General features: G+C 45.2%; 1 protein-coding gene across 2 annotated transcripts in view; it reads left to right on the forward strand.

Annotated features, from left to right (window-relative positions):
* The first annotated feature begins 2,952 nt into the window (after nucleotides 1–2,952).
* LOC122114352 (myocardial zonula adherens protein) overlaps nucleotides 2,953–26,574 on the forward strand; it is a 74,694-nt gene continuing 51,072 nt past the window's right edge. For both annotated transcript variants that reach the window (XM_042687456.1, XM_042687457.1), the window contains exons 1-4: nucleotides 2,953–3,144; nucleotides 12,552–12,638; nucleotides 24,198–24,353; nucleotides 24,998–25,090. In XM_042687456.1, coding sequence (XP_042543390.1) covers nucleotides 3,070–3,144; nucleotides 12,552–12,638; nucleotides 24,198–24,353; nucleotides 24,998–25,090 — 411 coding nt within the window. In that variant the 5' untranslated portion in view covers nucleotides 2,953–3,069. The remainder of the gene's footprint in view (nucleotides 3,145–12,551; nucleotides 12,639–24,197; nucleotides 24,354–24,997; nucleotides 25,091–26,574) is intronic.

A 26,574-nucleotide genomic window follows, 5' to 3' on the forward strand; every position in this document is an offset into this window, starting at 1 on the left:
AAAAAATACACTGGGGCATGATAAATTATACAGGTCTCTAAGCATTCACACAGTGAGACCAAAGGAGGATATTCTTACGAGAAGAGCACAAAGGTGCAACAGCGATGTGCATCTGATCACATAAAACAATATTTATTGAAATGAACACCAGGAAATAGAAACAAGAGTTATTTTTCTTTTGTTGCTGTTTTTGTTATCTTTTTGTCTTGTTTGCTCATTTATCTGTCTCTGGGAGGGTAAGGAGGGGCAAAAGGTGAACAAATACAGGAATGATACTCACTAGACACTGTGTTGAAAATGAAGTATACAACTTGTGGGTGGGGATGGGAGGGAAAAACTGGGAGAAAGGGAGGGAAAGGATGACATTATTCAAAAAGAAATGCACTCTTTATCTCACTTATGTACCTGTACCCGCTCTATTTATCACCTTTACAATAACAATAAAAATTCAAAAAAAGAAAAAAAAAGAAAGCTGGCAATCCTTTGCCAAGTAAGGAACCTAGTTTCTGAGTTGCTGGACTATGAGTATGTTACAGTTGCCTTGAATATCATTTGTTCATCCATTCAATGCTTACACAAGACAATCATGCACCTGGATACTGGACAGACTGAGATGTAAACAAGATCTGCTTCTAACTCAGAGCTCACAAGCTGGTGAGCATTCTGCTGCTTTTGTAATGGACTACAGTGAAAACTATTATATTAACTACATGAAAAAGACTTGGATGGGTGGAGGAAGAATAGATCCATGGGCCACCATTGTTTTTCAAGGTTGACTCCATCTTGAGTGGTCGCCATGATATAAAAAATATTCCACATTGCTGATGCCAGGTAATTTTGACTCTGTCTGAAAAACAGTCCATTTCCTTATTCCCGAGGGCAAAAATAACAAAACAACATTAATCATTAGCTTCTTTCTTCTGAGGTGACCATGAAGATGTCTCTGACTCTTGGTGGCTTCTAACAGCCATCTTTTGACCACTGCTTATGAAAGGGGAGACTCAGCGTTCAGTCTTCCAAAATGCTATTTTGTAGACTGGTGGCTACTCAGAGACCTGAGGACTGCAGTTTGAAGCCAGGCCAGGTAGCCAAATCTAAGAGACTCCAGCAAAAAGCTGGAGGTATGGCTCAAGTGGTAGAGCGAAAACTATCAATGAAAAAGCCAAATGAGGGCATAAGGTCCTGAGTTCAAGCACACATATGCACACACACACACACACACACACACACACACACACAGAAAAAAAATATGGAAAGCAACTTTGCATGAATGTGTTTTTGAAAGAGGCAGATTTATAGAAAGAGAAAGGTGAATAGACAAAAGTAATAGGCGTGGAGTTGGAAGACTAGATGTCTAGTCCCAATTATTTAACAATTGAACGAATGTGTCTGGCCTTAGATTTCCCATCTGTACAGTGGGAGTATAACAATATTTCACCAATGGTGTCATTGTGGGAAGGAGGTGAGAAAACAAATATAAAATGCTTTACAACACAGGCACATCTGAGGTAAGGATGGTAATGAAATCAGATGGAGACAGCAAAGAACAAGCTGTGTGACTTTGGGAAAATTATCCACTGCCCACAGCTTCCTCACCTGCAAAAGGAACGAGTTTCACAGGGTCATTTGGAATTCTGTTCAGTAACATTCCATAAGCATCTTCCCTGTTGGTGCCACCCTGGCTGTTCAGAGAGGATCATGGGTCAGATACACATGTAGATGACCCTAGCAGAAGACAGGGTACCCTTCTTAAGAGCTACATTCAGGACTCTTGAGTACTCAGGGCTGGGAGTCTTGGGAGCCTGGTAGGGTGGTAGAGTTCACCTAGGTGGAGATAACTTTTTGTTCCTTTGCTGATAAACACATGGTCCTGAGGATAAAGGCCAAACTAAGCACCTTGGGTTCTTTGCAACTTGGTCCCAGCTCCTTTTCGCTGTGTCTCCACCATTTCCCCCTTGATTTGTGCTACTTACACTTCCTAAAAACTCCCCAGTACCTTGTCCTTGTCTTCTGCCCGTCTTTGCAACACACCTCTGGTTTTCAGCTGGAATTGCTCCCTCCCCAGTTAGGGGGCGGCAGTGAACACAAGCCAGGCCCTAAGGCCAGATGGGGAGGGAAGAGGGAGGGGATTCACTTGTTAGCTTTGTCATTCAGCAGCCCGGTGGTCACTCAGTCCCTTCGAGGGCCAGTCTGTAAAATGGGAATGCAGGATGATCGCGTTGCCTACCTCTGAGCAGTGGTGGAGAGTACAGACCGACAGAATGCTGTCAGCTGGGCACGCAGTGATCACTGAATAAGCGGCAGTCGTGATGGACACTCTTAAGTCTGGTTTTGACTTAGTCGCTTCCTCTAGGAGCCTTTTCCTAGCACCCGAGGCCGCAGGTGGAATCCAACTGTACGCAGTGTCTCCTTTTCTACCTTGGCACCAGTCCGCTTTCTGCGGACCCCACTGGGCCAGGAGTCGGCGTCGTTTGCTACAAAGGACATGTGACAGGCACTTAGTACATGATGAATGAACGACATGGGTGCAGAAATCTGCAGGCCACGACCTGAGGTGGGGTGAGGGGTAGGGGAGGGCGCCATGGTCAGCAACTGGACTGAGGTAGGTGGACCTCAACTCTAAACTCTGTATGAGAGGGAGAGAAAGAGAGAGGGGAGTGTGTGTGGGGGAACAGTGAGCTTGGTGTCCAGGGCTGCTTCCTCGCGGGGACTGACCTGGGAGGGTCCAGTGCCAAGGGAGAGGATGGCACTCAACTTTGGCCAGGTCTGTGCCCCGGGGTGGAAAATGCAGCAGGACAAGTCGGACCAGCACGTTCAGGCCCCGCCCTACAACCCCGCCCCCAGCCCCGCCCCCAGCCCCGCCCCACAATCCGCCTCAGCCACGCCCCGCAACCCCGCCTCCAGGCCCCGGCCACGCCCCCCCCCAGCCCCAGCCCCGAGCTCCAACAAGAGCCGAAGCTGGATCCGCAAGTGGCCCCCGCCACCCCCGCGCACGACGCGCCCGGCTCGCTTTTTCTGCCCGGGAGGAGCGCAGGTGCCCAGCCCACGATCGACAGCAGCCGCTGCGAGATGCTGCGCTCCACGTCCACGGTTACCCTGCTCTCGGGTGGCAATGCCAGACCGCCCGGGGCGCCCAGCAGGAGGGTAAGTCTCTGGGCTCTCTCTCTCTCTTTCCATCCTGGCTGATCCCCCCCCACACACACCTCTGCAGGGATCTGGGGGTGAGGACCTAAGGGAGCCAGACTCTGGTCCCCCACCCCCAATCCTGGGCTCAACTTTCCCATCCTGTCCTAGCCAGAGCCTTTGGCAGGAAGAGAAGGCTTAGGGGACTTTCTGGAATTCCCTGAGTCTTCCTTCCCTTTGCGGGTCCTCTGTCCAGCCCGGCTTATTGGTGACGCTGATTAAGAGGGGGCATTCCTGCAGTCTCCACCCTGAGACCCACCAGTAATGAGGGTGTGGAAAACCCAGACTTTACTCCTTCATCGATTAGAGGAAGGAAGGCGTCTCTGTGTCCACTGGTGGTAGATCATACTGGAGTGGGGTTTGTCAAGCTGGGCATCTGTTTGCAAACCAGAGGTTGGCAGCTGGCCACCCAGGAGCCCAGTTCTGGGGGACTTACACTTTATGCAAGCCACTGTCTTCTTTCTGATTTAAATATCAGCATCGTGGCAACAGGGGTGGTCTTCAAAGCCCTGGGTGGGGGTTCCCCCTGAAGTTTCTCACTTCTATTTTTTGTTGCCTCTTTTCCAACTTCTTTAGATGTTTGGTGAAAATTGTTAGGTGTGCCCTCCAAGATCAGGGGCCCAGAGCACATGGAAGTGGCTGGCTTTTTAGGTCTTCCTTTATCAGGAGATTCAATAGTTATCATTTGGCACGCCTCTGATGTGACTGAGACTTCTGTGATCACATTTCCCCAAGGTTTAGCCAAACAGGTGGTTAGGTCCAAATCAGAAGCTCCTTTGGTACTGTGGGATGTGTCCGGGTACTGTTGGGTATATTTGCCAGTCTTGTAGATATACTCACTGTCACATACCTCAACCAAAGGAGGGTGGTTGTCTTATGGGCTATCTTTACTAGGACAAAAGGTGTATGTTATTTATGGATGTGGGCCAAGTGATGGGTTCTGTGTGTGTGTGTGTGTGTGTTGTATAACACCAGCCACTTAAAAGTTGACAGGCTCTGGTTGTCCAATCATTAACTTTATAAAGATCTACATTCAGTCCAAGTAGCTTTCCAACCTCAGACTTAGCCTTATCCAAGATGGGCATTTGACCGTATCACCCCCCGCACCCCTAACACACATACACTGGGGAGATCTTTGTTGATTGAAACAAAATTTTGATTGAAAAAAAAATGAAGTTGCTGAAAAGATAGTCTTGAGCTGGGAAACAGTTTTCCCCCAGAGGTGGGGTCCGTTAGGGCAGTTAGTGTCATATTGTGAGTGGATACAAATGTGACCAGGAAACTCAACAACATGTTTTGGGGATTTTTTTTCCCTTGAATATTTGTGTTTGAGGAAGTCGTAAGTACTTTGGTACCTGACCCATGAGACTGCAAAGAATGGATAGCCTGTTGGATAAGACTATATAAATACGTTGGGCTGGAGGACTCAGGTCTTCCCCGGCTATACAAGGCTGTCCTGGGCATTTTAGTACTTGTTTTGGAAAGAAGACACCTGGGAATTCTAGAGTTTTCCCTATCTGTATGGTTTCCAGCTCTGCTTGTGATTTTCAAATGCTGTAGGTAGTGTGTGTATGTGTATGTGTGTGTGTGTGTGTGTGTGCGCGCGCGTGTGTGCACACGCACGCATATTGGGGGATGGGAAGCTGTAGTTATACTTCCGCCTTATCTGAAACAATCTCTCAAGAGTAAAGCACAAAACAAAAAAGGCAGGGGACCAATTCCTGATGGTCAATAAACAAAACTCCACTGACTGATCAGCTGACTCAGTGAACATTTATAGACCTTCCATGCAGTTCAGGGCTGGGCACTGGAACCCACTGCACCCATCAAGGTAGAAATCACAAACTAGCCTAATACAAATCCGTGACTATCAGAGTGAAAGTCCTGTGAAGCTAAAGGGAAGGTTCTTTCTGAGGTATCTGAGGGTCTCCCACTGTAGGTGATGTGTCTTCATCTTGTACCATCAGTAGACATTTGCAGGGCAACTAACATTAATGATACTGGCAGGAGAAAACTATCATTTATCTAAGTAGGAATGATGACAGATACAATATGACACAACATATTGGACTTGCTTTGGGACAAAGCACTTATTTAAAAAAAACTTTTAGATAAACAAGAATAGGCTATTTTGAAAATAAACTTGTAAGAGCCAACAGGTGATCTTGAAAAAATGTTTTCAAAGTTGGAAAGCTTCCAATATAATGTATCATTCTCTCATTTCTCCCTGGTGGGGGCTGGATGAAGGTCTTGAACAGCAACACACTAACCATCAAAGGAAACCTTCCATTCCATCCAGATGGTGTATTAGAGGCTGTGGGGGGAGAGCCAGGCTCTGTTGGAACAGACATTTAAGCCAACCAGGACTGGTGGTGACAGATGACACTGAACAGGGACTTCTATGAATCAACTGCAAAGGGCAGTATGGCTGACCAGGATGTCCCCAGTTACCACTCACTCAATGGATGCGGTTATACTTCCGCCTTATCTGAAATCATCTCTCAAGAGTAAAGCACAAAACAAAACAGGCAGGAGAGAAATTCCTGATGGCCGATAAACAAAACTCCGAGAGGTGTTGATAAATGCCAACCACTAGGAGTTGTGAAAAAAAAAAATCTGTCTACAAACCAGTGGTGTGCTAAAAATAGTTTTATCTATGGCAACAGCAGGAAGATAAATTGGAAAATAAACACAGGCAGAATGATGACCTTGGTGAGTTAGGGGGACTTTTTTTTTTTTTTTTTTTAAGACTGCCATTACTTCATGATTTTGAAGAGAATTTTGTAACCAAACATTCGTGGACATTTGAAATGAAAAGTCAGTTTTCTGGCCAGTTTGTGTGGTTTGGGGCTGCTTCCTGTAGCCCTGTACTTTTGGCTAAGCTGTTGGTCTAGGATTATGTGTAGGCCTGTGATGGATTTTCTCCAGTGCTGTGCTTTGTTGATTGTAAGAGACTGTTGGCTGGTGTTGCTGGTCTCGGTGGCACATAAAACCCACACTCAGACCCAAACAAGACCAGGGCAAAGGATTGTGTGTGTGGTACCCAGGAGGCTCTTGTAGCAAGGGAGACAGGTGACTGGATTTTGCATCGATAGGGATTTCCTCTGTTTGAAACTGGCATGGACCTTGCCAGGCATTTTTACACCTTGGTTAGTGCACAACTCACTAATGTCCCATTTTGGTCTAAATGGGCTCAAATAAGGAATTTCCCATAGCTGGCCTGTGAATGGGTCAGGCAGGTTATTTACCCCACTTCCTTTTCCCAGGAGACAGAAACATCTGTGAAAATAAGACAGGCTCTGAGGGAGGGGCACAGGATGCGTCTCTCAGCAACTGAGGAAAGAAGCTGGCTGCAGCATTTACTAGGGGAAGGGAGGGAGGTCCTTTATTACCAGAAAAACTGGCTGACTTCTTATGGGGGAATCTGCCTGAGCCAGCCCCTCTCTTGTAGGCCAAATTGGGAGGTTTTGGAACTAGTGCACTGAGAGCTTAAACTCCCCCCCCCCCCCAAATGCTACTAAAAGTGACAGGTGTAGATTAAAAAAAAGAAAATCCTAACTTCTGTGGTTTTTGTTTTTTCCTTCCATCTTGCTGTGTTCAGGGCAGTATGAACAAGCTTGGGGCTCTTAAGCAAACAGGGTCTGGAGAGGGAATGGGATTTGGGCCCAGGGTCCCTGTCTGTAGGGAGAAGGCCTGCATAGGAGATCCCTGTTGAACTTTCTCCACCAGGCTTCTGGTCAGTTGGGAAGTGCTTCCAAGTCAGTAACCCTCAGAGGTTGTTGTCTAATTGAGCTCAAAGAGTTCTGGGTCCCAGATGACTACACCTTGAATGCTTTAGCTTGTGATAACTTTCATCAGTGACCTGCATTATGGCCTTAACACAGGCCCCGTACTTTTCCAGCATGCAAAAGAGTTACATATTGGTGTTTGCCTCTTTCCCTATTCATATGAGTGATATTTCTTGAATCGTTGCCACCAATCATACTGCTGATTCTTTCTTTTGGGTTTTGTTTTGGTAGTGGCAATTGAATTTTCGGTTTTCTGCTTCCCTAGGCAAGGGCTCTATCACCTGAGCCTCTCCATCCCCCCCAGTCCTTGTTTGTGGTTCATTTATTTATTTTGTTTTTCAGATAGGATCTTGCACTTTTGCCCTGGCACAATCTCCCTATCTCTGCCTCCTGAATAGTTGGGATTGCAAGTGTGCACTACCATGGCTTATCATACTGCTGATGCTTGTTCATTCTTTATGGTAGAAGAGAAGGATCTTTCTAAAATGTGAAATCCAATCATCTGTCTCTTCTGCTTCAGGAGCCTCTTTGGTATTGGTGGGGAAAAGTTCGGATCCCTCAGTGTAAGTTCTGACCCCTCTCCTCTGCATCCCCGGAGCGTATGCTTGCAAGATACTCCAAATGACTTGCCATGTCCCCAGGCTTTTGATTCTGTCCCTTGCCTCTCTTCATGCTTCTCCTCTGATGAGGGTTATCTCCCCCTGGAAGTCTGCCCCGAGTCTTCCTCTTGGTGACCTGCATGCCTCGTTGAAATGATTAAGGACTTGAGGAAGTGGTTTGGGGGAGGGGGCAGGATAGGTGCTTGAAAAGAAGCATCTCCCTGGGGGCCTAATGGAGCCACACTCACTAACCAGTTGGCAAATTTGAACTAGGAAGAGAAGCCTTGGCATAGATCCAGCCAAGTGCCTCTGGCCCACCTGGGCAGGGAACAGGTGACAGTGGATGGGAATGCTGGCCCAGGTGAGGACTTGGACAGTTCTGGGAAGGCCTCCAAATATTCAGGTTGCTTCATCCTGTTTCACAGTTGGAGTTTCATTCCTTTGGTTCAGTCAGGGTTTCTCAAGTTGGTTCCATATACAGCCACCAGGGAGCTTCAGATAGCTGTGGCCTTCCTCCAAATCAAATGAATGAAGACCACTGAAAACAGTTAGTAGCATCTGTTTCTCAGGAAACTTTGCAGGTGATTCTGAGTGCAGCCTAGGATAAAAATTCTTCTCCAACCATTGCTCCTTTCTCTTATGGGTCTCTTGGGAAATAGACACTCCGGGGACAATGTTTTTGAAAGTCCCTTGGTCTCTGTAGGATACAGGACAGGGTGGGAATGAGGGCAGGGCTAACAGTCCTTAGACACCCTGGGATCTTTGTGTGCAGTCACCGACTGGCATTTTCTCTGTGGATCTTGGAACTTCTGGCACAAGGCATGCCTGATACAGAGGGAGCCAGAGAGAAGAGGGAGGAGAGGCCACTGTGGAGGCAGTCCTGACATGGGAAAGAGGGGCCCTGGTACACTAGACCACCTGGAAAAGGTCTAAGTAGGGTAGAAGGGGGACAAGGAGGCCAACAAGTGCTACTGTGCCAAATCTGGTCTGGGCTGCTTTGTGTGCCTTTGGGCTAAGATTTTCTTTTTCTCTTTTCTTTTTTTTAATAGTGGCTGGCAAAATCTGCAGCGTTCCTATCTGGCCCTTTACAGAAATAGTTTGCCCCACCCTGATGTAGATAATCAAGCTACAAGTTCAGGGTCACAGCTGACCGGAGAGGCCTAATCTAGATCAGGCATGTTTCATTCCTGCCTACTGGCTCCTGGTGCTGATTGGGGAGAATGGGTAGCCACACCCACCGGGACCGGGCCTTCGGCTGCCAGTGTGTGCTGGGCAAGGACTCACAGTCTGAGTAAACTAGGCCAGAGAGAAATGTAAATGCATTTAGCTAATTTCCTTAGAGAACTCCAGAGAGCTGGGTCACCTCCTCCACCCCTTCTTACTTAACATGAATTCCCGATCCCAGGTGCCACAAGCTGAGGGTATGATGGTGGGTGTATCCTCTGCTCCGACCACAGGCCCCCAGCGGAGTCATGGGCTCTCCAGGTACCCTGAATTGTAAACAAGGGCTTGGTTGTACCTCTTCTTGTGAAGGGGTATTAGCTGCCTCTCCCTCGCCGTCTCTCCCAGGAGGGTTGGATTAAAGAAAAGAGTAGATGAATCTCCAGGGCTTTTCAGGAATAAGTCTCCTTTGTTTTAGTTCCACCAACTCCCCTTCCCCCACCGAAACAAAATAAAAATAAACCCTGACCAACATTCATTGAGAAAGCAGCCATTCTGTGTTGATACAGTGCTCACCACAGCCAGGGCTTTATCTCTCCCTGTGGTTTCCTTATCATTCTCGCTACAATGCAGAGACTGTAGGAGACATCATTGACTATCAGTTGAATTACTGACGTGAACTCACTGCTTGAATGTTAGGCTCTTCCTCCAAAGGTTTGGGTGGTTTCTTCTTAATTTCTGACCAGGGTCTGTGCTTTTCCATTAGGTACTTGTAGATTGTGAGAGCATTGGCTCCTACCCGTTTGTCCATTTCCCTCTCCTCCATCAGCTCAGGTAGCTCAGGTCGTGGGCTACTTTCCATTCTCTGAACGTGCCAACAGTGGTGCCTTTAGCCAGCCTGGAAGACCTGGCCGGAGAGGTGTCATGCTGATGATGAAGTCTTCAGATCTCACTGACCTGAAAGAACAAAGAGGCCTGTTCTATTCCCAGCTCAAGTATCACTCCCAGGAGCCTCCCTTCCCATAGACTCTCACCTCTAATTAAGACTAGGGTTCCCCTTCCTTTATTTCCATGACAATAAGAAACACTCACAGAATCGTTCTCATGCGCCAGAGGCTGGTGTGAGCCTTTACCTGTATTAACTAACTGAACCCTCCCAACAATCCTTAGGGTATGGTATTTTAACCACTAAGGTAATGGAAGCACTGGGGGTTAAAGTCATTTTCTAAAAGTTTTCACACCCAGATGTCAGAACCAGGTGTTTCTAGATGATGAGCTTCTAGGGACATGGCAGTTTCCTTGCCATCATGGTACCCTCCTAGCCCTTAAGAAGTATTTGTGTAAGTAGTGCATGTTTAGTAATGAAACATACTACGTCCAGCTCCCTGGACGGATCCATTGCACTGGACTGGTGATTACAGGGATGATAGTCCATCAGTGTTCAGGGTACATAAGATGTAGCTCTCCACATAGTTCAGAACTGAGTCAGCTGCTTGAGGGAACCCCCAGGTATAAAGTGCCCTGCCTGCCTCTCAGGTACTTCCCTACCTGGAGAAGAAGTGCTGGGAGTTGTATATGTGAGTTTCAGGAGGTCAGGGTGAATAGCATCATAAAATGCTGAGATAAGTCACGCTGCCTTGATCTAACTCAGGGAATTTCCCAAGAAGCAAGTGTATATGGAGATGGACTATGTCCTGTGAGCTAGAGAAGGGGTTCAGGGGTCACTTTCCTTAGTGTTTCTGTTAGGATTTCAGAACACTTTCTAGAGTCTAGCATGTTCTCTTTGCTACTCCCAAAGCTGTCCTGTAGATTTAGGAGAGTTTTTTTCTTTCTCTTTTTCCCTCCCACCCTCCCTCCCTCTCTCCCTCGCTTCCTTCCTTCCTTCTTTCTTCCTTCCTTCCTTCTTTCCTTCCTTCCTTCCTTCTTTGTTTTTTTTCCTCTCTTTTCACCTCTCTTTATTATGGCTATTATACTCATTTCTTTCATTAAAAATGACTCAAAAACAGTCACAAGCATCAGAGAATTCTCAATTTTCAAATACAAATAGTGTCAACAGTTGGTTATGTTTTCTTAAGCAACTTAATAGCAGTGCCCTTCAATGTGTCTATCTGAGTACCTCTACTAAGCAGAGAAAATGGTGAAGATGGGGCCTGGGGGTGTGGCCTTGGGCACCTGTGCAAAACTGCTAAATAGCTTTGAATACAAACATTTTACTTATTTATTTTTATGCAAGCACCGAGGTTTGAATTTAGAGCCTCATGCTCTTGCTTGAGTTTTTGGCTCGCAGCTGGCAGTCTGCCACTTGAGCTGTACTTCCGCTTCTGGCTTAATTTTGCTGGCTTACTGGAGATAAGAGTCTCCCAGACTTTTCTGCCTTGTCTGGCTTTGAACCATGATCTGCAGCATTCAGTCTCCTGAGTAGCTAGGATTGCAGCTCCAAAAGTTTTAATTTACAAGTTCACTTTATTTTATGCATTGTGTTTTCTTTTAGGCTTGGTGTATCCCCAAGGTACACATGGCTCCGTGTAGAGTTCGATGTGTAAGATGCACTTGCACACCACAGAAAGCGTGTTGAGGAATCTTAGTGTTCTAGGAGGGCAGGTGAAGGATGGGCTCAACCAGAGGGAGGGGCCATCTGACTTTTGAGTGACTGACTCCTAAGGTCCCTTCTCTGGAAATTAGGGGAGTGGGGATTACTACCCTAGGATTATCCTCTAGCAACCAGTACCCCTATCCACCCTCAGAATTCTTTTCATCTTCGCAAACTGACATGCCACACTGAGCAGACAGGATTCCCTTTCCCCATCTCCTTAACTACTGACAGCCATTACTATATGCCCTGGCTCTATGAATCTAATGGCTCCTCAGAGAAATAGAATTGTGTATTATTTGTCCTTTGTGACTGGCTTAATCTACCGAGCATACTGTCTTCAAGGTATATACAAGCTGTAACATGTGTCTGAATCAACTTCTGCTTTAAGGTTGAATAATACTCCATTGTGTGTATATACATATATATGTGAACATATATACATATATATTCGATTGTGTGTGTATATATATACATGCATATGTACACACACATATATAGGTATACACACAAGTTGTTTCTTCATCCATCTGATGCTAGATTATTTGGATATTGAGACTAATGAATATGAACATGGGTAAAGAGACTTCAAAGTTGTGATTATGTTATATCTATTATAGAAATTTAAATATATAATTAAGTACAATGCACTCTCCTCTCCCATCACCTGCAATTTATGATTTAGAGATAGTCATTGTGTACTTTTTTGGCTTCTATCCCTGTGGCTGCATTTTGACCTATACCTGCGAAATGAGATTGAACTATACTGTGATGAAATCAGAGTCATCAAAAATGTTTTAAAACTGTTAGATGCCAGTGGCTCATATCTATAACCCTAGCTATTTAGGAAGCTAAGAGAAAGATCCCGGTTGGAGGCAGGCCAAGCAGAAAAGTTCCTGAAACCTATCTCAAAAATAGCTAGCAAAAAGCAGAGTTGGAGGTGTGGCTCAAATGGCGGAGGACCAGCCTAGCAAAGGTGAGGCTGAGTCTAAACCCCAGTACTATGAGAAATAAAAAGATGTTTGAAATATCTGAAGCTATCCAGTAATTTCTGTTTTGAGCAGCCAGCTGGCAGGTGCCTATTCCCAGTCAGGCAAAGACTCCTGTGGGAATGGTATAATGACTCCTTCTGCCATGTGGGACAAACGGACTGTGAGAAGCTCAGCCTCACCTGCTTCTTCCTGCTCCAAATGCTGGTCCTAACAGCTCTCTTCTTTCCACTTCTCCCAGGCAAATGTCTGCAGACTACGGCTGACGGTGCCTCCTGAGAGTCCGGTTTCTGGGAAAACTGAAAAGAAGATTGAGAGAAAAGAGCAGGTGAGCCACATCTGGATCCAAGCTCTTGATGAGTCTGGTCTTGCACTTTTTTAGCTCACTCTCCTTGCAGTCACATCCCCTGGCTGCCCTTGGAGCTGCATGATGGCTGCTCTGCTAATGAAAGGCCTTAACTGACTGATCTACCTCCTCGCCCAGGACCCCAAGTGTTTTCCCCAGCTGGCTCTGTCAGGTTCATGCTCCTGCTCGTATTTCTAGGGGAACATGGTGGCTCTGTTGCCAATGATAGGTGCTGGGTCAAGGGAGGTGGGTTTTTGTTTTTCTTTTCTTTTCCTGCAACAGCCCAGGTGGTTGAGTCAAAGGGCCCTTTATGAGCAGCTTGGGGCTGGACCCTCTGGGTATCTGGGAGTAACTGGCTGGCAGCCCAGGCCAGGGAGAAGAAGAAAGGTCCAGCAGGCCATTGCAGTATGTGGCAAGGGTACTTTTTGAGTTGGATGTAGGAGGAGTTCAGCAAATGTTTGGGTGCCAACTCCTTCTAAGTGCCAGAAGGACATTTTCTTAGCTGGATGTGGGGGAAATTCAGCAAACATTTGTGATCTAAGTGCTAGGCCCAGGAAGATAGACTCAATCTTGTCTTTGCTTATGGGAAATCAAAATTTTTCAAGTGAGACACACATAAATGAACCATCATGATGGGACAGTTCGAGTGTTCTGATCCAGTCATGGAAAATGGGCTCCGAGAACACAGAGACAGTCCTAACTGATGTCGGAATGCAGGCTTAGAGAATGAATGGGGGGTCCTGATTATCTCCAATCACAAGCAATACTGGGGCATCTGCTGAATTCCAGGCATGTTTATCCTAGGCATTAGGAGTATACTAGTGAATAAAGGGTGAAAAAAATCAACTGTCATCTACAGAACTTATCTTTTATTGGAATGAGAACAAAAATGAAATAATTCTGTACAATTGGTAGTGTTTAGGTGGTAACTACTGATGGAGACCAAGTAAGATAATAGGATAGGAGTGACAGGAATTAGGAAGTACTTTGTATTTGCATATGTTTTAGGTAAATATAAGACAAAATACAAGTCCCGGCTTTGGAGTCAACCAATAATGCAGCGTGGTGAACTATAAAAATGGTGGCTTCAAGGTAGTCACAGAGAAAGGACAAGGTGAGCCAGAGTTACCTGGAACTGGGTAGCCAGGTAACACTCAAAGGCCAATGCAGATCATAGATGAGGCCTGGGGGAGCTGGTCTGAAAGGGTTCTGTATGGTCAACACAGGAAAACTTGACGTCACAAAGAATAATCACAGTACAGGTGGAACAGTCGCCATTTGAAAATCTAAAATCAAAGACTTTTTGAGCACTGGCATGATGCTCAAAGCAGTTTGGATTCTGGAGCATTTCTGATTTAAGGATGAGGGATGTTGAACAGGTAAACCCTAGGGTAAATATTTCAAATCCCACATCTGAAACACTTCTGGTTCTAAGCATTTTGGACATAGTAAAACGGAATATTGAACGTAAAATGAGATAATTAGAACAGACATGCTGAGAGTATACAATTTTAAAATATGAACTGTAGGTTGATATTTTGAGTACCTGCTGAAGTGCACGTTTAGTAATGATACTCTGGTTATACAGTTGAATAATTTGTTCAGCCTCTCTATGGCTTCGTACAGTCACCAGAGTCAATACTTGGGAGTAAAGCTCACAATCACAGAATGTGAGAATGACTAGCTATGGCCGTTGGCCTCTTGTGATGACCAAGATTGAGTAGGGCCCTCTGTTGCTGGCTGTCCGCCCTCTGCTCTCTAACATTTTTCTCCATGTAGCGATGGCACACGAGCTGGCACATGAACTTCAGGGAAAGGAAGCCCCGGCTAGAGTGTGTGGTAGGACCACGGCTTTGGTGGCTTTGCCCGGGTGTATGGCAGAGGGACAGGGAATTTGGACTCTGGGAATTAGGCCCACACTTCATGCCTAGGGAGATGTTGGTAAAGGGTTTCTGAGTGCTGGAATGGGGTTAGATACCCTGGAGGGTTGGCCACCATTGTAGAATAAAGTACACCTAAGGAAAAACGCTTGGGGTGTTTAGCTTGGTCAAGTTAACCAGGCTGTGCACCATTTTGCTTGTCTTGGAGAGGTCCTTTTCAATCTGGTTAAAGCAAATAGAATCTCCTCCTCTTCTTCCTTGTTACCCCGTTCCTCCTTTGCTTCTGCTTCTTCCTCCTCCTCTTCCTTCTTATTTCTTTTGAACCAACAGGTTATAACTGCACCCTCATGTATAAATTAGGCTACAATGGCTCTGCTGGAGGCCGGTGGCCTGTCAATCTCTCTTCCCAATGACATCTACTGCAGGTGTTTTTGAGAACTCCAAAGCTCGGGGCAAAAGCCACACGGGTAGCATATGCTCCATGATGCCTCTTGTGTGGGGCATCAGGTGTGAAGTCTAGGTGGCACATTGTCTGTAGCACACTGGTGACTCACGGCAGAAGAAGTGGGGTAGAGAGGAGGAGGGTGGGGCTGGCTGTTTCTCTTAAGACTGAAGTCCTTGGGTGGTAGCAGCTCTTGAAGTATCTCATGGTAACTATGAGGCTGGTTCTGTGTGATTTCATCATCACGTCCTGGCCAGATTCCCGAGTTTGAGTCATGGGGAGCTAGAGTCAACACACTAGCCACGGTTCCATGGAGGGGTCAAGTCTTCTGATGTGGTTCCAATAGGTGTGCCCCTCCCTGTGACCCACAAAATTGTAAAGTGCCAAACACTCTGGATGACCCTTCCTGGTCAGATGACTTTGGGGCCTTTGAAGGAAGATCCATGATGCTGTACAATGCCAGGGGAATGGGGCAGTTAGGATTTGTTAGGAGACCTTACTGACACCCAAGGAAGTGAAACTTCTCAGGATTTCTGGTTCCTGTAAGAGCTACAGCTGGTTGAGGGCAGGCTGGGCCTTACTGTTTGTGTCTGTCACAGAAGCTGCTCAGTGTATATGGAGCAATTAGGATGCCATAGGATGGCTGACAATGCATAGATCACCCAGCCAGCAGGGCCGTTCTTCTGTCTTTGTACTCAAGTCATTGGAGAGAATCCCTCAGAACACAAGTGTGCTGCAGAGAGGACGTATACCCAGGTGCAGGAAGGTGTGTTTGGAGACAATTCCAACAGGGTCACAGGGATACATATTTAGAAGACATTCTAACATTCTTCTGTCTTTCCTTATTCATTTGTCAGAGGTACTTCCCCAGAGAACTTGATAAGTAGGGAATAGGTTTCTAAAAGTGTTAAGCATTAAAACTAAAATTGGTAGTAGGTAATTCTGAAATGAACTACTTATCATGTTCGTGGAACTTTATCAATGTCTATTCATATTCTTAGTCAAATCCAAATACTCTTTTGTGCACTCACACTCATATATACATATATATGCACACACATGCACATAGTACTAAGAGGTTGAACCAACACAGCAACCACAGGTATATTGTATTGAATCCAGATCTCTCACTGCAAAGTTGAAATTTAGGGAGTCTGATTTAAGCTGATACACACACACACACACACACACACACACACACACACACACACACACACACACACACGGAGTTTGACTTGCTTGTTTGACTGCAGCCATGCCTCCAGCCCTGCCTTTCATTGATAAATTGGAGATTAAGAAGCCAGGCTTCAGGGCTGGGAAGGTGGCTCAGTGGTAGAGCGCTTGCCTTGCATGCATAAGGCCCTGGGTTCGATTCCTCAGCACCACATAAGCAAAAAGAAAAAAAAGCCGCAAGTGGCGCTGTGGCTCAAGTGCTAGTCTTGAGCTAAAAAGCTGAGGGACAGCACCCAGGCCCAGAGTTCAAGCCCATGACTGACAAAAAAAAAAAAAAAAAAAAAAAAAGCCAGGCTTCTTCTGCTTGGGCTGGCTTTGAACCACAGTTCTCCAGGTCTCAGCCTTCTGAATATTTAGGCTTCTAGGTGTGAGCCACCTGCATCAGACTAGCAGAATACATATATACATATATATATATACACACACATATATATAGACACACACATATATACATACACACACACACACACACACATATATACATACATACATACATATATATATATATATATATATATATATATATGGAGCTTAATGGGAGATAAGAGTTTCATGGACATTCTTGCCCAGACTGGCTTCCAACCCAATCCTCAGATCTCAACCTCCTGAGTAGCTAAGGATTACAGGCATGAGCCACTAGTGCTCAGCTACACAATATTTTAAAATAGGTATGAACAGCTGGCACTGTAAATGTCCTTCAGTGACCTGTTGTTTGTTTCGAGATCTTTGGGAACCCAAGCGGCGAGAAACAGCTGTGAGTGTGGCTATAGAGTGGGGAACTTTCACAGCCAGGCAGTGTCTGAAAGGAGGAAGTCCTCGCCATCAGGTTTTACAGGCCTTTTCCTTGTGAAGCCTGGATGAATAAGCCTGCCAGTTCTCATCCTTGGTGTGACTATTTATACAACAGGCGGGTTGTTGCCAGGTGAGGGGTTGTGTGGCTGTGATTCAGAGCTGAGCCTGGGGTTGTCCTGCCCTCTGTGACAGTGTGCAGGGAGTCTGTGGGCCTGTCCAGGATGCCAACCTTGGAGGATGGGAGGAGGCCTAGTCTTCCGGTCCTGGTCATCACACCAGTCACCAGAGTGCTCAGACCAGTCAAGGCTCCTCTTGGGGGAAGGGGGGAGGGTGCCTCAGTTTCCTTTTCAAACTAATGGAAGTTTTAAGCTAACATTTTCTAGTTTCTTTAAGTTGTGGAACTCTTCTTTCAGACTGATGTAACCTGCCAGTGCAGTGGCTCAGATAAGGGCTATATTGGCTGTATTCAGCAGACCTCCCCCATCACCCTCAAATCCCACACTCCTGCAGACTCTGAGAAAATACTGAGAATATTGTTCGCAAGTCCCTTTCTATTGTCAGTCCAGGTCTGAAACTATGTTTCTTTCCTCATGAATTTATTTCCTCATGCGAATTTTATTGCCAGAGATTTGACTGTAACAAGAACAGCAAAAAGACACAAGAAAGGGGTGGAAAGATGGTCACAAGCATCCGGACAGAGATGCAAGGTGTAATGGAAACTAAGATATGAAAAATCCTTCCTTCCTTCCTCCCTTCCTTCCTTCCTTCTTTCCTTCCTTCCTTCTTTCCTTCCTTCCTTTCTTCCCCTCTTTCTCCCTCCCTCCTTTCCTTCTTACAGAACTGGGCAAAAGTGTTCTGCCATTGAGCTATATATAAACACAGCATGAATGCTAGAAACTATCAGTACACTGTGCAGTGTGTTTAGTACACATTAGGTACTTGATGTCTGTTCCTCCATGTATCCCTTAGGCTGCTCCTGAAATTGGCAAGGTCACCCCCATTTTATTGAAACTCTCTGAAGTGAATAACTTTGCACAGGGCCCCACAGCCAGCAGTGGATTTGTAATTTGTAACTCAGCGTTGCGGCCCTGGGAACATGCTGTTTCCTATCAGGCAAAGTCTCCTTAGGATAGTTACAGTTTATCAATCAAGGCTACCTTGATTGATTTTTCCAGAAAACAAGTTCCTCTTTCTTTTTCCTCCTGGACACTTTCCCTTTACCCTGGGGTTATGGTGCTCCAGTAAGCTTATTGTCTGCATAGAGGCTGTAAATTAATAAAGTGATCTCCCATCAGGGTACTGTCATTAAAACTGTCACTCTCCTTGGAACTTTTGCTTGGCTACAGTTTTCTTTTCTTTTTCCTTAACAGTTCAAGGCCATCAATTTGAGTCTGAGCTTGCATGGATTTCTTTAGGAAGTGGAAACAACAAATTCTTTGAAAAGCCCACAGTTTCCATGTCACTGAGGATCCAGGACTGGCTTTCCCTTCCCTATTTCTCTTCTAGGATGAGGAAAGCCTCAGGCTCAGCTGGAAGGTTCATGTTTGTCACACAGGAAGGGCAAAATAATGTCAAGTGTGAGAGATAACCTGGGGTGAGTAATTCATGAAGACAGATAGGCAGGTCAGACAGGCAGGTGTACATTCCTGCAGTGCAGGCCTCCACCTGCCAGATGGAAAGGAGGCCCAGTGGCCTCCCTCTACTCAGTAGCCCTTGGACAGCTGCTGCCCCCTGGCTGGAGCAAGAAGAGGTCCAAAGCCAGAAGTCCTGGAAGTAGATTAGCTTCTGCTTTGTAAGCCATTTGATCCATGTTGTGATCCTCCTATGCCCTGCGAGCAGCCAGGAGCAGCCAGGATGGATGTCCAGCTCCTGTCGTAGTCTCTGGGAGCCCCTTCCTACCAGTTTTAATTCATGAAGTTGCATTTCTGCTGTTACTTATTTGCTAAGAGCTCATTGAGGAACAGGTTCTCTTCAATGAGCATGTTGATCCTCTGTGGTTAAGATGGCCAAAGACTCCAGATTCTCTGGCATAGTCCCAGCTCCAGATACTTTGTTCCCTTCCTTCAAAATGTAGCTATTAGGTGGGGTGGGGTGGTGCATGCCTGTAATCCTAGCCACTCCGGAAGTCGAGGCCCAGGAGGATCTAGCTAGGTTCAAGGCCAAGACTGGGCAAGAAATTAGGGAGATCCTATCTTGACAAATAACCTGGGTGTGTGTGGTAGCACAGGATTATAATTCTAGCCATATGAGAGGGAGGCTGGCACTGGGCAACAATGCAAGACCCTACCCAGAAAAATAATTAAAGAAAAAAAAAAGGTTGGGATGAGGCTCTAGAAATAGAACTTTTACTCAGCAAGTGCAAGGCCCTGAGTTAAAACACTGCCAAAAGAAAAAAAGTATTCATTGAGAATCTATTGATACTGAGCAGAACATCAGGAGATAGTCTGTATCTTTTTGGAGCCTGTTGTTCTGTAGGACACTGTATTCTGATTCAGGAGGTGGAAAATACGGTCACCTGTCACTGGCCTCAGTAACCCAAATTCTCCAGTGGCCCATGAATGCATTACTTCAGCCATTTAGATGGAGTTATGTTTCTGGAGCTCCTTTCCAAGTCTAAGGAAACAGCTTCAAGTATGAGCATGGCAGTAAGTTGTACCCACAGGAAGCACTGGAATCTGGAGTCTGTATGTTACTGATTACTCTTGCTGTTGACTCTTGTGGCACTTCATGTACGTGCAGGGGTTATGGAATGCCCACCCCTTCAAGTCGATTGTTTCCTCTTCCTTTTTGGTGACAGCTTTGCCCATGCCCTCTCCATCCACATCCTTCCCCCTGCATAAATAAATAAGTAAATATGCTATAAATATTTCAGTATGCTTCTCCAAAAGATTATAACTGTTTCTTACTATTATTACGATACTTTTGTCTTGCCTAAAAAGTAATATTATAGAGATAATTTAAAGGTTACAAAAGAAAAATTCAGTCACAAATATTAGCTCTTTTTTGTTTTCCCCTGTGTTCACTGCAGTTTTTGACCATAGCATGCTGATATTTTGTAAAAGTTATAGCATTTTCTGCTCCTTTAGAACTTTGCTGGGCATCATCTTTTTTAAATGGAGGCAAACAGCAGTCTCTTGTCTCTCCATCTATTAGGATTAAAGGTGTATCCTCCAACTGGGCAACATTTACATACTCTAGATGATACCCAGAGCCTTCTCCAGTGTTTAACCTCCTATTCAATCAGCAAATCTTTATTGAGAAGGTCATTACAGGTCCACAACTGCTAGAATGCTGGAACTACAGTAGGAAGCTCAACATAGCCTAATCGAGTCTTGGAACTGACAGTTAGTCTGGATACTTATGACTCCTTGGTTATGGTCATGTGGTGGGTGGACAGGGGTAGTTTTAACAGGTCTGAAGGGTTGGGGAGGGAGGATATTCTGGAAGGAAGGACATCTCAGCCTAGCCATCTGAGATAAAGTAAGAGGAAAGGCCTGTATAAATAGCTTAATAATAGAGTCAAAAAGGGAGGCTTTTGGTTACAGAACAGAAGGGAAGGTGTACAGCGTAAGTGAGTCAGTGGAAGCGGGGTGGGGTAATTAGAGAAGAGCCCCTATCCTGGGTGGGTCTGACTCTTCCAAATGGCCCAGAGATCTGAAGACTGGATTTGGGGGCAGGGCAGGTTCTCTATCTCATGAGTCTCTGAGATGCCATGTGGAAATGGGAGTTCCAGTTACTGTGATGATTCTTAGCGAGTTTGGAGGCAATGCAATCGAAGGAAGAGTTAGACTTGGAAAAACAGAAAAAGACTTGAAATTTGCCACCCTGAAAGATCTAATAGTAATATTTCCACAGAAGGGTTATTGTGAGGATTAACGAAAATACTGTGTGATAAAAATCACTGGACAGCAAATATTTTCCCCCTTTTCTTCTTAACTATGTTCTCCTCCCTTTCCCTGTCATGGCCTAGAAGAAAGTGGTTCTTCTCCCTGAGTCATAGCCAAGCCGATGGGGGTATATCTGCGCAGAGTCTTGTGACCCTGTTCCTTCCAGGGGGGTCTTTTATTTAGACTGACATTTTAGTAACTTTTCATCTATTTCCTTCTTTAGGCAGCACTGTGTTTGAATTCAAGGCTTGCTCTTACTAGGCAGGTGATTTATCATGTGAGTCATGCCCCCAACCCTTTTTTCTTTAGTGTTTTTTTCAGTGTGTGTGTGTGTGGGGGGGGGGGTGTACTGGGATTTGGATTTAGGGCAGTGTCCCTTAGCTTTTTCACTCAAGGCTGGTACTCCAACCATTTGAGCCATAGCTCCACTTCTAGCTTTTTGATGGTTAACTGGAGATAAAAGTCTCATCATTTTTTCTGCCCAGACTTCCAACCATAGTCCTCAGACTTGAGTAGGTAGGAGCCACTGGCGATCAGTTAGTTTTCTAAAAGAGTTTCAAGTTTCTGCCAGGCCTAGGACCAAGATTCTTCCTCTTCTACCTTCCAAATAGATGGGATTACAGATTCCTTGCTTTAAAAAAATAATAAAATAAAAGTGATCGCTCTAACAGTAACACCTGAATTTTTTTTTTTTTGCTTAAAAAAAGAAAAATCAAAGAATACAAAAGAACACTAAAGGAACAATGACATCTCATTTGCTCAAGGGATTTGTCACCAAAGGTTTGACTGCATCTTTCTGATGTGTTACACAAAGACACATCCATTCTTAAAACAAAAAAGTGAGAATGCAAATCTAGTACATTTCATTTAACATGTCTTAGAAACTTCTTCCTGCTTTTCATTCTTAGGCCCAGGACCTCTCGGGCAGTGTCCCAGAGACCCTTTGTCCTGAAGTCATTTGTGTTTTCCTCTGTTTATGGTGGTTCCCAGGTCCCCACCTTGGCTGGAGGTGGCATCTTTTGTGTTTGGCCACCTGAGTTATCCTGGTGGCCAGTCCACCTGTGGGTGCCCTGGCTTTGTGGACATTCATCTCAGCAAAGCCGGGGAGGCCATCAACTTGTTTTGCAGGAACTGGGTGGAGCCCATGACTGAAAGAACATGCTTTTGTTTCCTGATCTGTGGGGAATATGTTTAGAGCTTTTCTTCTTCCTAATTACATGTTCAATAAGCTAGGGATCTCTTAATGCCAGCTTGTCACTGTACCGAGAACCACTTAATAAGCCCAGTCAACTAGACTTACTGACACATTTCAGGAGCAACAGTGTGTCTATGGGAGTTACAAGAAAACCAGAGCACCTGGGCCTTGGGTCCCATCTCTTCCCAAGAGGGTACTTAAGATATGTGAAGGAAGCCAGGGCTATATTGTCTTCCTTTTCAAAAAGTTCTCTTTGTAAATTAGAGGTGTTTTCTTTTTTTGAAGGAGTAATGCAATAGAGTATCAAGAAAAACTAAATCGAATCAAAAGCCATCCTGCTGTCCAGCATCCCTGCCCCAACTTCACTGAGGCCTTATCAGAGATCATGGATTTGAATAACTTGTCATACATCTTTCTAGGTTTCCCTGCCATGCCCTCCCCACCCCCTCCATTTTACCAATTTTGAGTGGGATCAAAAAGTACATCTTATTCTGTTGAAATGAATGATGTAAAAATGCCAATTACCATTTTGTATGTCAGAAACTATTCTGTGAGGGCATCTATGCAGAGATGGTTGAAAAGTTAGGAGAGCAGAGTGGCCCAAGTGGACTTTGGGGTTCTCTGTCTTGTGGTGTTGACATACAGGTAAAGCTAGCTAGGAGGGGTTTCAATCCTTGGTCTTTGTTTTTTCTTGCCTCTGTCCCCTCCTTATTGTGAAGGCTCCTACTCTGTCCCACTACATCAGAGAAACCCTACAGAATGTGCAGATTCACTTAATGTCAGACAGAACGGGCTTGAATCTACATGTGTGGCCATAGCAAGTTATTTCACCTTTGTGAACTTAAGTTTTCTCGGCTATGAAGTGGAGACAGTAACTGTTATGCACCAGATTGACTGTGAACTCGAAATGCACTAAGGGACATTTCTACTTGCAGTACTAGTTACTTACAGTAACTAGTCTTCAATAAAGCTTATTTTCCTGATTTGGAAACAATGATCTAAGCTTTAATTGAAGGAACTAAAGATCAGGTAGCAGGAGTTGGAAGATTCTCCAGCTAGCTGCATCACACTGACTCTGCCTCAGCCTCAGAAATATTTCATGAAGCCAGGCGCCGGTGGCTCATGCCTGTAATCCTAGCTACTTAGGAGGCTGAGATCTGAAGTTCAAAGCCAGCCCAGACAGGAAAGTCTGTGAGACTCTTTATTTTTCTTTTTGTCAGTTGTAGGGCTTGAACTCTGGGCCTGGGTGCTGTCCCTCAGCTCTTCAGCTCAAGGTGAGCACGCTACCACTTGAGCCACAGTACCACTTCCGGTTTTCTGAGTGGTTTATTAGAGATAAGAGTCTCATGGACTTTCCTGCCTGGGCTGGCTTTGAACCACGATCCTCAGATCTCAGCCTCCTGAGTAGCTAGAATTACAGGTGTGAGACACCAGCTCCGGCTGTGAGACTCTTATCTTCAACTAATCACCAGAAAACTGGAAATGGCACTGTGGCTCAAGTGGTGGAGCATTTGCCTTGAGCTGAAGAGCGCAGGGACAGTGCCTAGACCTAGAATTCAAGTTCTATGACAGACCAAAAAAAAGAAAGAAAGAAAGAAATATTTCATGAATAGACACAAGAGGTTGGCAACCAACCATACCTCTTTTTACTCAGAACTGCATCCTAGGGTTAGCTCTACCCTCGCTGGACTATTTGGCTGCCAGATGATTTCTTGAATTTCAGACCATGTATTTTCAGATGAAGTCATCAAAGGAATTGGTATAAAAGGAAAAACAGTGCCACCATGAGTGTGAGGACTCGCACACTCACTGATGTAATAAACAAGTCTCTCTGGTACCTTGGAAGAATTAGAAAAGGGTATCCCCTCTGGGCAGGTAGAACGATGGGGATGTACAATGAGGATAGAAGTTGGCAGAAGATACTTTCCTCCAGGGTCAAGACTCCTGGCCAATGGAAGTCAGGCTGGGTCTCTGCACCCCCTGCCTCTCACGCCAGGCACCCAAGTGCTGGACACAACCTGAGCAGTCATACACCAAGGCCCATTATTCCAGCTGTTTTTAATGAGCCCTCACGACTCATTGTTTCTTTTCTCTTTTCCTTCCTTCTTGTAGCCTCCTGAGCTGAGCAATGGGGAACCTACCCGGAAACTTCCTCAGGGTGTTGTCTACGGTGTAGTACGGAGATCAGATCAAAACCAGCAGAAAGAAATGGTGGTGTATGGCTGGTCCACCAATCAGCTGAAAGAAGAGATGAACTACATCAAAGATGTGAGCCACTTAGGGGATTCCTTTTAGGACCTACATTTCTTTTTTTGGAGCTTATCAGATGGAAAACAAATTCTTAAGAATTATTTTGATATGGAAATGTTTTTGTGTGTCTCATGGTAATGTTAGAAGTATAGATTTTGTGAAAGTAAAAACCTACAGCTTTGTGAACATTTAACTTGATGGGTTTGCAAATACACAGAGCCATATCATGTTAGCTATTGTTTTTCAATCTATCTATCTATCTATCTAATCTATCTATCTATCTATCTATCTATCTATCTATCTATCTATCTATCTATCTATCTATCTATCTATCTATCTATCTATCTATCTATCTATCTATCTATCTATCTATCTATGCCAGCACTAGGGCTTGGATACAGGGCCCTCATGTGCTTGTTCCTGCTTATTTACTCATTGCTAGCCCTTTACCACTTGAACCATGTCTCCAGCTTGACTCTTTGCTGTCTTTGACCCTCAATCCTCACATCTCATCCTCCTTAGTAGGTAGGATTACAGATAGGAGCCCAGGCCAACGTTTTTTTTTGAGGGGGGAGGAGGGCTGGGTCTCATCATTAATAAATGTTGATCATCTTTCATGAAAATGTTCTAGTTTAACCTCTTCCCATTCTGGTGGGCTGTAGGTGAGAGACACTTTGGAGAAAGTCAGGAAGCGGATGTATGGAGACTATGATGAAATGAGACAGAAGATCCGACAGCTCACTCAGGATCTGTCAGTAAGTCTATACCTCAGTGTCCTGGCTGTGGGGAGGAGAAGGCAGAGCGTGGAACCTCCCCTTGGTGTCTGGGTACTTGAAGATGTTCAAATATTTCATGTTCTTCCTGAAGGGAGCCATGTTTTACATGAAATGAGGGAAGTATAGTCACAGATTGAACACTGCTATTTACAGGAAACCTTTAAGAACTATCTTTTTGATCTTCAAAGCATTCCCTCCAAAGTCTATTCCTAAAACTTTATTCTACAGATAGGCTCTCACACATGGGCAATGACAGCTGGGCAAACTTATTTAGGGCAGCATTGCTTGTAATGGTAAAAACATTGGAAACCTAAAGGCCATCAGGAAGAGGAAAGGAAATGATAGTCTGTCAATGATATTTTATCAGACGTGCTGTGTTAGCAAATATATGATTGTAAAAGCATAAGAGAAAAGAAGGTGTTGAACAAGTGATAAGAAAAACCTCAACATTACAGAGTGGATAATGATCAACACTTTATTAATGAGAAGGGACCTACCCCTGCTCCCCTATTATCTACTTCTACTTACATAAAGCAGGGGGACAACATGAATATACCCGATTGTTCTGTGTGTGCCCAGAAGTGACTGAAAGATAATCGAGAACTCGATTCCCAGTGGCTGATAGTAGGGAGGACAGGTAGGGAGAGCAGGGGAGGGACTTGGGGTGTGTGATAAGCGTGAAGGGGAGACTTATTTGTCTGTACCTTTTATAGTTTTAAAATGTTGGCACATGTGAGTACAGTTAAGCTTCTAGTTTAACTCAAGTTATTGCTGGTGGGATCCAAAGGGGATCCTTGCTATTCATAGGTTCCAAGGTGAGTTGTTATATGGATGACAGATCTTCCATGAGAGACCAGATCTGCAGGAATGAGGTTGGACAGAAGCTGGGCCTGAACATCCAGTCTGTGGCTGGATCGTCAGGCATCTTCTTGTGTTGTTGATTACAGAACTGGAGTGCATAAACATGCCCACTAAAGCCCACTCTCACCAGTGTGCAGGAAATATGTGACATCCTCACATGCCCTCTGTGGAAATTCACTGACAGACACTGATGACTGTCCCTAAAGCTAAATGACTGAATTTGCCCTGGGAGCAGGGACAGGCCCGTGTTTCGCTGTGATCATTTTCTGGGGTTACAACTGTCCTGGAACGTGTCTCTCCTCCACACTTGATTCTCCATCCGCCTCCCAGCTACACATAGACTAGGATTTACTGATTATGGCCAGACAATCATAGCCCCGAATAAAGTGGGTATCACCTGCCCCTGGATCTGGCCTGATGTTTCAACCCCTAGGGGCTCCTCCTGCTCTGTCCTGCCTGGCTGATTTCTGTGGCCTCCTCCACCCCTGAACCTTCATGAATGTCCCACCCCTAGTCCCACCCCTAAGCTCTGGCTTGGGATTGGGGCTCTGACAGAACTTTCTCCAACACATTAAACAGACACACTCAATTAGAGCACCTGC

Source organism: Dipodomys spectabilis, unplaced genomic scaffold (assembly GCF_019054845.1).
Source record: "Dipodomys spectabilis isolate Male_0828 unplaced genomic scaffold, ASM1905484v1 ptg000108l, whole genome shotgun sequence".
NCBI classification, from domain to species: domain Eukaryota; kingdom Metazoa; phylum Chordata; class Mammalia; order Rodentia; family Heteromyidae; genus Dipodomys; species Dipodomys spectabilis.